The sequence below is a fragment of the Ranitomeya variabilis genome, chromosome 4 (assembly GCF_051348905.1).
Source record: "Ranitomeya variabilis isolate aRanVar5 chromosome 4, aRanVar5.hap1, whole genome shotgun sequence".
NCBI classification, from domain to species: domain Eukaryota; kingdom Metazoa; phylum Chordata; class Amphibia; order Anura; family Dendrobatidae; genus Ranitomeya; species Ranitomeya variabilis.
In genome coordinates this window covers 380031043-380043215 of record NC_135235.1, presented here as the reverse complement: position 1 = coordinate 380043215, position 12173 = coordinate 380031043, and the positions used below count along the sequence as shown (strand labels likewise).

Genomic DNA, 12173 nt, shown 5'->3' with positions numbered 1-12173 from the left:
AATGTTAGGAAACAGTCGGCGAATCTGAATTTGCCATATTAGTACCTTAATCATACCGAATTTGTTTGACGATCGATTTCAAACATATTTGTTAATTTCTCCACCCATTGACTCCATATTGCAAAAACAATATTTGCCACCGATCGTAATCGGAACCGAATTTTTAAAAATGTGCTCAATTCTACTGATGGTCACTACGGCAATCCAATTCCTAACCCTGTGGTCTCTGCGTCTGCCATAGACCTAAGAGACCCTGGCTGAGCACAGTGGTGGAATAGGCTGCCTGTCAGTATAACACTTAGACTTATCCATGCTCTGCACTACACAAGTACTGCAGATTATTAATGCAATTAACGGATCATATGTTCAAGTCTTCTTGTGGGACTTCTGAAATATTCTAAAAATAAAAATGTGTTTAAAAAAAAAAAAAAAATCACAAAAACTTGTGTGCTCTAATAAAACAAATAACTCAAAAAAGTTACATTCCTGTAATGATCTGTATACTAAAAAATGCATCTTTTATCTCCTCTGGTAAATGGCACAAAAAAAAAAAAGTATACTAAGCACCCCAACGCAATTGTCATTTTTGCTCATCTCTCTTCACATGAAATGAAATAAATGTAAGAAAAAGATGTATGTACCTCAAATTGGTACCAATAAAAATGACCGGATCTTATGCAAAAAAAATCCCTCATAGTGCAATCAAAGTTATGGTTTTCAGAATATAATGCAAAAAGTGATATATTTTTTTTTTACCATTTATGCACAAGGAAGGCATAGTTTGGCTGTTGCAGTAAACGTATTAACCGGAGCTAAATACCTGAATTGCAGCTTAGTTTTTCCCCGTGTGCCCTACAAAAATTTTGAATAAAAAGTGATCAAGAATTCGCATGTGCCCGAAAGTGGTACCAGTGAAAAGTAAAGCTGGCACACTGCTGTCTCTATGCACTCACACAATTGTCTATGGAAAATCAATAAAAAAATTGAGACTTTTGATTAAAAAAAAAAAAAAAAATTGGAGTACTTTGGTTTTCTCATTTTTGTATCGACCTGCAGAAAAAAAGTGGAATATTATACTGAGTGGTGGGTGGTTAAAAAAAAAAAAAAATTGTGTAAGACAAAAAGATGTCTTTTCTCACTCATATCATGTTGCACAGAAGACAATGTGACAACCAAAGGCAATCCTTGAGAGTAAAGGGAAAAAACACACAACCAGTCGGTCATCCAGGGATGCAGATGTCTGATGCACCATCCAAGATGCCACTCCAGCTCTGACAGTTCCCGTAACAGAAGACCCTTCCCTGTGGCACAATATGCTTTTCCAAGGGTTAGCCTGACCTGACCACCTATTTTTCAGTTATAAGTAGGTAGGTGATAGGATTTACCAGTCTCAAAGATACTCCTAAGAGCTCTTATTGGGTTTCTCACATTCATGTTCCAGAGGGTTTATTGGAATTGGAAGGTGAAAGACAAACTACAGAGATCACAATTTAAAATTGAGCCATTTCCTTGGCTTCTAGGATCAAACTAAGCTGAAACGGAGTTGTGGGGAATCTTCTAGGGCACACAGCATAGGTGATTCCCTGAGGGAAACCTCTTGTTGTCAGATAAAAAATACTTAACCTTTAATGAAGCCAATCCTCCGATCCAGACTATGTTGGAGAAAGAAGTTAATCCTTGAAGAGAAGATGTGAATGGTGTTGCTCCTCGCATCGGTGGAAAAAAATGAATCCTTGAGGGGGATGGTCCTCTTGCTTCTAGCATTGTTCTGATGACTGCTTCAGAGAAACTGAGATATCAGTATTGTGATTTTTTTTTTTTTTTTTTTTTTTAACAATGGCCCCAAATACTCTTTGAAGATTGGTCGCTGAGAGAGTAGGTGGTCTCTGAAAAATACAATACTATGCAAAAGGCTTAAGCAAGTGTTGGAAAAAATGCTGCCGAGTACGGTTTCAAAAATAGAAATTATTTTTTTTCTTATTTCATATGAAAAATGGAAGCTGCCTGAATAATGGTCAGGCCACTTCTCTTTTTTTTTTTTTTTTTTTTTTTTTTTTAAAGCCACCATGGACATATGCACTAGCAAGTCGTTTTGACATTGCATGTGCATATTTCCATTATTTTTAATACGTGTGACTGCTTTTTCAGGCTAATTCGGCCTGAAAAAGATGCCAAGTACACCCAAAAGGATAACTCCTCTCCCTGCTTGTTTTGGCAGTTGCTGGCTGTGTAACTTGGCTTCTGTTGGGTATGATGCAGGCTCAGTTCCTGAAGCCGCATCAGACACTGGACCCTCACAAGACATACCCGTATGTCCAGTATCTGGAAGGGGATAAAGGGAGCCTAGCAAAAGTGGCCAGCTTTTTCTTTTCTTTCCACTGCTCCCCTGAGTTCAGTTTTGCCTGTTTTCTTAGTATTGTGTTTCCATTCGAAGACCACCATCAAGTTTTGGAGAGAAGCTTTATTTATCCAGTGCCTATTTTTATGGTCTTTAGCAATGGGCCTTACTCGCAGGGTAGTTAGCCAAGCAGCCTAAAGACATGTTCCCAGAGAATCCTGTGATCATAAAAATGATCACTAAATAAAACGGCAGACTGGGGAGCAGCAGAAGTGAAATAAGAGCAATGGCTGGCTTAGGGAGGACCTATCACCAGGACAAGCGTGTCCACAGGGTGTGCACTTAGTTGAAGATTTCTAGAAGCTTCTTATTTGCCCTGCATAAAGAAAAGGCCAAATCTGACAGATCTTCAGCAATATCCTGATGGAGATGATACCCACGGTTCACTCTGGCTCGGTGTTACGGCATTTCAGTAACAAATTTTGATGTTTAATTGTTGAGGATACTCGGACTTGGAATATATTGAATATTCTGACACTGAAGTGCCTGACAATGATACTAAAGTCAAATAAGGAAATCTAAGTGTTCAGGGTACTTGGGGACTAAAGTTCAGAAATGGCAAAACAATTGGAACACTTTTTTTTCTGTCTAGGTTATGTTCATTTATAAAGTCCAGATCCAGTGCACATCTGATTAAAAGGAATGTCAGCAGGTTTTTGCTATGTAGCCAGATGGTAGCAAGAGGCAGCAGAGGAGACACTGATTTCAGCCATGTGTCACTTATTGGGCTGTGTGCTGTTGTTTCAATATAATGAGCAGGAGATTAAAACTGAATAGGTCTCTTATACCTGCTGGACCACCCATGCCCCCACTAGTGATTAGCAGCTTATTGTCAATGTACACAAGAGAGCTGCCAATCAGTGGTGTGGGCGGGGGCAGCTTTCTTGAGCTCTGCTACTTACCGTATTTTTCGAATTATAATATACACTTTTTTTTTTTTCTTTCCCAAAAATATTGGGGGAAAATTGGGGTGCAAGAGTGGAGCATTGCTGCAGGCCAGGATGATTGGGTGTTCGGATGTGCAGGGAGGCAATTACGCAGATGGAGATCTCCTGAGAACTTGGTGCCGAGATCTCCATCTGCGCAGGTACCGCCCCCGGAAGCCATTTTCCAGGAGTCCACCGCATAGTAAACCATGTAAGTGCTGGGGCTCTGGGCTTTCACAAGATGTTTGCAGAGCCCCCGCAGCACCGAGCAGGGGCACACCGCACATCTGAACACCACCTCATCCTGGCCTGCCACAACACTCCACTCTTGCCTCCTCCAGCAGTGACACTGGGACCCCACTTCAGTGCGGCCACCACCCCCGGTAAGCAACAAGACGCATGAATGATAAGAGGCACAATCATTTTATTAAAAAAAAGGGTTTTTTTTCCCTATTTTTCTCCTCAAAAATGTGGGGTGCGTCTTATAATCCACAAAATACGGTACATCACATCTGCTGCCCCCAGTAAATTAAGTGATGCATTGCTGTAATTGGGGTCTCTTTTCTTACATTATGCTGCGCTCAGATTACATAGCAAAAACCTGTGAACTTTTCCCTTTAATTAGGAAACCTGTGTTTGCTGTTATGTTTTTCCATAGTGTGCATAGTCAGAATATACTAATGTATTTTGCTTTCACTCCTACTCATTCAATCTTTCAGACATATATTCACACAATGGGGATCATGGCAGTCGCCACCTAAACCGTTCAGGGGATCTCTCAGAACTGGAACCTCTCAAAGTAAGTTTAGCACCATGGGCCCATTGCAAAGTATAGCAGTATTCTTCACCTTTTTTATTCTTTTTATTCTCTGCTTAATTTTAGCACAAGCTAAATATTTCTAAAACTGCAAGTTTGCATGGCTTTCTCTTTATTTATTGCACTATCTCCTGTATGTGAGATGTATTTCAATCTGAATACTTTCATTTCGTGAAAATAATTACAGTACTAAAAGGGCTTATTTCCCACTAGCAAAACTGACTTTATCTGACAGCCCATTAAAAATTAAGCCTTTATTAATGCTATGTTAATATTGTATTCTTAATTGGTAATTCAGATTACTAGGTGTCTAGCAGGAGATAAATAACATATACATTCTTAGATAAGGTTAGCCGACAGTCCTGAATCGTGTCATTTCCCAATTGCAGCAGCCTTTGCCCATAGTCTTGGGTCCCCAATACATTTGACGAGATGTCCGTTTTCATTTTAATTAGATAAGATTGTTTTGTATATTGACTTTGAAAATTGATTTCCCTTTACCAGTTTAATGTTTTTGTTATAATTAACATACATTTTGGTGAAATGCTAAAAATTCCTAGTCTGTATGAAGCATGCTACTTGGTAGGCATATTGCATTTCATAAAACTGTATCACTTGGCTTCGTCATCTCATTGCTTAATGGTCTCTGTCACAGGAAAGGTCTCTCAGTGCTGGGGGTTCATTGGATCTTGGGGATGTTGAAGACCGACCAGTCTAATTCCACATCTGTTGCATGTGTATGTAACACACCTTTTGTTTCCCATTTGTCTGGTATTTTCATCTGCATGTTTATCACTATATTGCATTCAGAGGTTCCCAAAGTATAAAACAAGAACCACAAGAACTATCATGGTTATTATCCCACAAGGTAGACTGCAAAACACAATCATGACCAGGTTGCCGATTTTGTGCATTTTACTTCACCCCCCACCTTAACTTATCACCCCACCAAAAAAACAAAAAAAAAAAAACAAAACAGTTCTTTACACGTTTGTCTAAAAGTGTGTGAGCCCTTATGCCAACGAAAAGGTGACCTTATTAGATGGAAATGGGTCATAGGTCTTCAACTGAAGGCTTCTCCATAAAACCAATTTTAGTCATGTGTCGGTAGTGTTTGAAGCAGTCTCAGGAGCTGAAGCCGCTTGATGCAAGGCAGATACTGGCTGTTTATGTAGCAGGCATCAGGTTGTAACTACAACGGTCAGTACATACTGTTTGTTTGCTATTTGTTTAAATACTTAAATACTGCGCTTAATCTCGGACAGTGTAATTTGTCACGTGCGGTCACTGGCTTCCCTTGGCTCTCCACGACGCCTTCAGAGTAAAGCGATGAGTTACGATGGCAGCCGGAGGCTTTCTGGGTCCTCCCAGTGACCCTCAACTGGATGCTGATTGAAAATGAGGATAACTCTAATTACTGCAATATTGTAGTTATACAACATAAGCACTCAACTGACTGCAGGTTAAAGTCCCTTAAGGGGACTAAATTAAAGGGAATCTGTCACTAGTTTGTTACCTCATTTAGCAGCATAATATAGGGGAAAAAAAAACCTGATTCCAACAATGTTTCATATAGTTTACTAGGTGCAGGAGTAACGCAATCAATTCTTAGAGTAGAATGCAGCAGAGCTCAGGAGGCTGCCCCTAGCCACATCACAGTACATTGTGTATTGACACAGTAAGTTACTTATCAGAGGAAAGGGCCATGATTGGACGATTTGGCAGAAGGCGGCTACTAAGGGCATTGAAAATGTCTAAGTGATAACAGCTTTATTGTAAGTAAACAGTTTATTTACAGCCTGATAAGTGTTAAGGCCCCGTCTCACTAAGCGATTTACCAACGATCACGACCAGCGATATGACCTGGCCGTGATCGTTGGTAAGTCGCTGTGTGGTCGCTGGGGAGCTGTCACACAGACAGCTCTCTCCAGCGACCAACGATCAGGGGAACGACTTCGGCATCGTTGAAACTGTCTTCAACGATGCCGAAGTCCCCCTGCAGCACCCGGGTAACCAGGGTAAACATCGGGTTACTAAGCGCAGGGCCACGCTTAGTAACCCGATGTTTACCCTGGTTACCAAAAAAAACAAACAGTACATACTCGCCTTCTGATGTCCGTCAGGTCCCTTGCCGTCTGCTTCCTGCTCTGACTGAGCCGCCGTACAGTGAGAGCAGAGCGCAGCGGTGACGTCACTGCTGCGCTCTCACTGTACGGCCGGATCTCCATCAGAGCAGGAAGCAGACGGCAAGGGACCTGACGGACATCAGAAGGCGAGTATGTACTGTTTGTTTTTTTTACGTTAACGCTGGTAACCAGGGTAAACATCGGGTTACTAAGCGCGGCTCTGCGCTTAGTAACCCGATGTTTACCCTGGTTACCAGTGAAGACATCGCTGGATCGGTGTCACACACACCGATTCAGCGATGTCAGCGGGGCCTCAACGACCAAAAAAAGGTCCAGGCCATTCCGACACGACCAGCGATCTCGCAGCAGGGGCCTGATCGCTGGTACGTGTCACACATAGCGAGATCGCTATGGAGGTCGCTGTTGCGTCACAAAACTTGTGACTCAGCAGCGATCTCGCTAGCGATCTCGATCTCGCTATGTGAGACGGGGCCATTACATCCATGAATTCAGTATTGTATCCTCTAACACATGCTGTCCTCAGGTAACACAACAAAAACCTACTGACAAATTGTCTTTAGTAAAGTGACTATAAAAAAAATTTTTTTTAAAAAAAAGTTAAACAAAAAAAACCTTCTTTTTCCACAATTAAAAATAAAGAATTGTATAAAAAATAAACAGTTTGACATCATCTTGTCCCCAAAGGTCTAGTCAAAATATAAATCAAAACCTTACATTAAACACTGAAAAGAGAAATCTACTCCAGAACTGCTATTTTTTTCTGTCACCGCACTCCCCCCTCCCCCCCCTCCAAAAAAAACAAACATTAAACCTAATAAAATTCTGTATGCACCTATCCGTAAACATAACATGAAATTTTCATAAAGTTTTCATACAGCACTGTGGAGTGACCCAAACTACGTTGACGTCCATTTTTTTTACCACACAGTATATGGTGTAAAGACAAAACTCAAACAATAATTGCAGAAACTTGTGGGGTGCTTTAGGTGTAATTTCACGCCACTTGCAGTTTTGAGTGACACCATTTATTTTACCATTAGACATGCTGGAAAACAAATAACTTTCAAGTCGTCCCACAAAAAAAGATTAAAAAAAAAATTCTAGCTCTTGAAATAAGGGAGGAAAAAAGCTCCCCTAGAATTGTAACGCATTGAGCTGAGCTACACCACAAGTCCCAGAGTGTGCTTATAGTCTATTACAAAAGCAAACAAAAAGTTACAAATTATTTTAAAAATTGTAAAGTTTTGAGCTATAAGCTAGTCATTTTATTTTATATTAAGTTATACAATACTATGAAACCAAATACATAAGAGCAACATTTTACCACTATTCTAAGAACGGTATAATTTTTGGTCACCTTTTATTCCGATCAGCTTGTCACACGACACAAGCCCAACACAACTGTGTCCGCAGAAAAATTAAAAAGTTGTGGTCAAAAAATGAAAACCACTTTATTTGCTATTGCTTTCTGTATATTAATTACCGTAGTCCCATTATGCTACTTGAACCTGCCATCAAACATTTTTTGCATTATATCATGAAAATCTGTGTACTATAAAGCTCATTGTGTAGCTGAGAATCACAGGAGTACTGAGAAATCTGCAATGTGGGACTTCTATTGGCCCCGACTGCCATTACCTCGGTCATATCTCGGGGGCCGCTGGGAGTCAAAGTACGCTAGAAAAGTGGAAAAAGTACCGTAGTATTCTTACAATGAAAAGTAGAAAACAAAGTTTACGAGCAGGTTTTCAAATTCGGGATGCATATGGTTTGTCTAGACATAGTGGATTTTCCTGTTTCTATGTAAAAAGTGATAACTGCACTAAAACACCATCCAAAACCTGCATCTAACCAGGGCTTTTCCTGAAAGCACAGTACCGCAGTAGTAGTCTCTTTATTGCACGAGGTCAAATGGCAAGTTTTTCCTTCTGTGGAAAATGAGAATTTTTTCTTTTATATGTTTAAATGCTTTTTACATGTTTTAGAAACTGGGGGAAAACCTAACTATTCATTCACCTCAAAATTCTTGTGACCTAGTTATGCCACATAAGCAATGCAGCCAGTCGGTTGCTACGAATGGGCTGCAGTGCTAGCAATACCCCCAGGTGTCCAAGTAGCTGTGCAGCCCATTAGTGGCCGCTGGTTGGCTGCAGAGCTCACATGGCATAATCATGTCAAAATGTTTAAGAAGGGATTGACCAAGTGGTGGACACCCCCTTTAAATATTAAAAGCCTGCTTTTAGTGTTTTGTCTGACATTTCTTTATTTTTTGCAGGGTGGCACTCATGGTTAGGTGATCTTTTTGGAGCATCTGGACCAAGAATGCTTCATCGATTGTCCTTCACTGCCTGTCTTCACTATTTTTAAATCTCCTTTCCTAGTCTCTCTGCTGCGTTCTGAAGATAATTTGTGAACTTTTCTGGTTACTAGGACAAGACGCACAGGAGACGCGATAACACTGGAATATCGCAATATTAACAGGCTGTAAATACAGATATACTAACACATAACTGATCCTGCAACACTAACAATCTTCCAGGACAGATCATTGTGGTGCAATTGTTCTAGCACTATATAATTTTGGTTTGTATTTTGTTTATATTTTTCTGGGTGATCCGGTTACATCTTTGCTGCAATTAATTTTCCTTATGACACTATTTTTTGTCCTCCTCTTGGAATCACCAGTGGCCTTTCTGTGGGGAATGTAGACATAGGCTGAATAATGGACTACCCCGACCCCAACCCATCTTGCTTCCTTTCCATTTCATAACAATCTGATGCCAAGGATTATGTTTTTTAATAAATAAAAATTTTTAAGACAATCTTATTAAATAAATTGTCTGGCGTTTTATTTGCAGATCTGCTGCAGCATTCATTGCCTGCTGAGGTTTTAGATAAGCATATCAAATGGCTGGAGATTGTTTAGTATGTAATTTAATTTCTACTATATTCATGATTGCTCATTTTTGTAAGCATATCAGACTACTGGCAGCCTTATGTAAGTTTTCCTAATGTACACTGTAACAGATGAAGAGGAAAAGTGTGTTCTTTTGGCTTCGGGCTGGCAGGTATCAGTCTGCGTTTCATTTGTTTAACTGTATAGGAAACCACAGCAGGCTTCTGCAAAGAAATGTTTCTTTCCAGTGGGTCCATATGGTGAATAGATGGCTGGGTATCCATCATGACACTGCCCACTTCCGGTGCAAATTTCAGGAGAGTACGCAGTTGACAGTGGGCATAAACAGTGTGTATCTAGTCTTAGATTGACCCTTAATTATTTTGGCTTGTCCAAGAGTCTTACTGTCTTTTATCAAACTATAATCCAAATATGTCACAGCTACCTTCATGCAACTTTGCAGTAGTGAAAGAAAAAATACCAGTTAATAACTAGAACTTCAATCAAAATAATGCTTTAAAACATGCAGAACTTGAACAAAGAAAGCAACGAATTGATATAATTTAAACAAAGTCCATCATGATTGCAAAAGACAGCGGGAGTTCTTCTTGTAGAACCACATGCTGAGATGAAGACAAGTAAAGCTTTCTATTTGAAAGATTTTGCTTAATAGAAAGACCATGATGTTAGACACTGTCACGTACCCGCTTCTCAGCACGTGACTTGGGGTTGCAACTGCAAGGGTTAATTGGTCTCCTCTCACTCAGTTCAGCATTCAACCTCTGTCCTATGCTGCAATGGCAGCACAAATCACACCTCGACACATACCATGCACCCCGCTCATACACGCTGCCACCACTCACCGAACGCACGGGCGATGAGTCCCGGGAATACTACTACTACTGTCTGCCAATCAGGATAAAAAAGCCCAAACAGAAGGGTACAACTTGATTATTCACCACCATGTCCCACACCACAATGGGGGGATCTTTCAGGGGGGAATTCTACCTACTCGAGGTACTTAAGGACACTCCAATACAACTAAATATTTCACGCAAAAAAACAGTGGAGTACATGTCCATAGATAAATAATTACAATTTTATTGAACAAAAAATCACAAAAATACAGATATTTCCATAAATCCATATAATATCGTCACTTATTCAGATATAAGGGAGCCAAGTAGCACAGACAAAGAACTAGTGTGGGTCTCTGAAACAATGCCATATACCGCCATAAAGTGCATAGTGCAAATCTCTAAGGGTATTCTTACTGGGGAGGTAGTAACCGCGTAAAAGACATAGTATGAGCCCTGTACACAGGCTCAAAAAAGTGTCATGTGCATATCCCAGAAACACCCCAGGTTCTTACCCATATATTGGCATCAGACAGAGGACCACACCGTTACCCCTACGCACGTTTCGCGACAGCTTCTTCCGGGGGCGGTGCTGCTGAATGACTAAAGGCATCATTTATAGGTCCCCCATAAATTGCCCACTCATTCCACCTGTTGCGGCGCATGTTCACAGCCTGCACGGCCGGGTAATGCATCACCGACGGCGTCCAAGATGGCGGTGCGGTCCACAGCTCCGTCGCAATGACGTCACTGTACCGCACACATCATCACACGGCGCCGCCCATGATGCCCCGGGACACAAGCAGCAGAGGACATGCGCACTGTGGAGCCGGTATACTGTCTATTGGACACCTAAACCGACGGAATCTATTAGGTGCCTGGTAGGACACGATTGCTATTCCCCTATCTACTGAAGAGGAAAAGAAAAAACAAAGTATGTAGACTATTGAGCAATTAATCAAAGACAAGCCACATCGATAATATTACTGTGACTAGCTTGAATGTTATGTGAAAAGGTGCAAAAAGTGCAGAGGAAGGAAATATATATATATATATATATATATATATATATATATATATATATATATATATATATATATATATATATATATATTGAAAAAATTTTTAGAACAGCATCATATTACCACACTTGCAGTGCAAAGCTTTCCAAACCAGTATTCAAGTGGTTCCAATAATATAAGAAAAAAAGGAAAACAGCACAAACAAAGTAACAAAAAAAAGTGGGTCTTTAATGCCTGGACGGCGTGGCGACGTTTCGGATTTTCCAATCCTTTTTCAAGCAGTGAACATACAAATGAAATGAGTATATATAGGTATTACACATGTTGCTCATTAATTAATTACTAAAACATTGTTTGCAAATATATCTTCAATATCCATCCATTATCATATTACAATAAAGTGCATTCGTACATATTCCATTTAAAATAGATAAACATCAAACCATGATATTTTACAAATAAAGTGCAATGTGATTGTGAACTAAATCTATAAATGATCAATTAAAATCCCCCAGATGTCCCAATCTATTTAAAAATTAAGCTAGAGACGTACTTACAACACAACACCACGTTTTTCATTCTCAGCGTCCCCCTAGAATTACTGCGCATGTCTGTGGCGTCAAAACAAGAAAGCAAAGGATTATGGTAGGCGCCTGCGCACTAGCATTCTAAGAACGTCGGCGCCATTTTGGAAAAGGGAAAGAGGACCTGATTCCCAAAAGAAAAAGAACGAGAGCAAAATAAAGAAAATATGTTTGATTTTTTTGTAGTTCTTTCATAGCGCTATCTTACCCATCAGCTCATAATGCCATGACTTAAAAATGTTATATCAAAGAATATTTCTCTCTTTTTACATATATCTACATGGCTGATAGGAACGCTATATATATTTATATAAGGGCACTCACTATTTCTTAGCATCTTAGAGTACCTTAATTATATCTTAATGGCATAGACAGTCTAGGACATAAGTCCAAAAAGACACAGGACAGCCCTCCCCAATTAAGTGGGACCTCCTGTATTCCAACAAGGACACAGAGAGAACAGGGGGTGGACAATCCCCCTCAGCTCACTCTCGTCACCTGTATAATCAAGACCATGTCTTTTTTG

At 40.1% G+C, this 12173-nt stretch overlaps 1 protein-coding gene across 6 annotated transcripts in view; it reads left to right on the top strand.

Annotated features, from left to right (window-relative positions):
* LOC143764815 (catenin delta-1-like) overlaps positions 1 to 9124 on the top strand; it is a 152932-nt gene extending 143808 nt beyond the window's left edge. For 3 of the 6 annotated variants that reach the window (XM_077250800.1, XM_077250796.1, XM_077250798.1), the window contains 3 exons: positions 4044 to 4123; positions 4797 to 4878; positions 8564 to 9124. In XM_077250800.1, the coding sequence (XP_077106915.1) occupies positions 4044 to 4123; positions 4797 to 4859 (143 nt within the window). In that variant the 3' untranslated portion in view covers positions 4860 to 4878; positions 8564 to 9124. The remainder of the gene's footprint in view (positions 1 to 4043; positions 4124 to 4796; positions 4879 to 8563) is intronic. The other 3 variants (XM_077250801.1, XM_077250797.1, XM_077250799.1) reach the window with 1 other exon arrangement.
* Positions 9125 to 12173: the final 3049 nt, after the last annotated feature.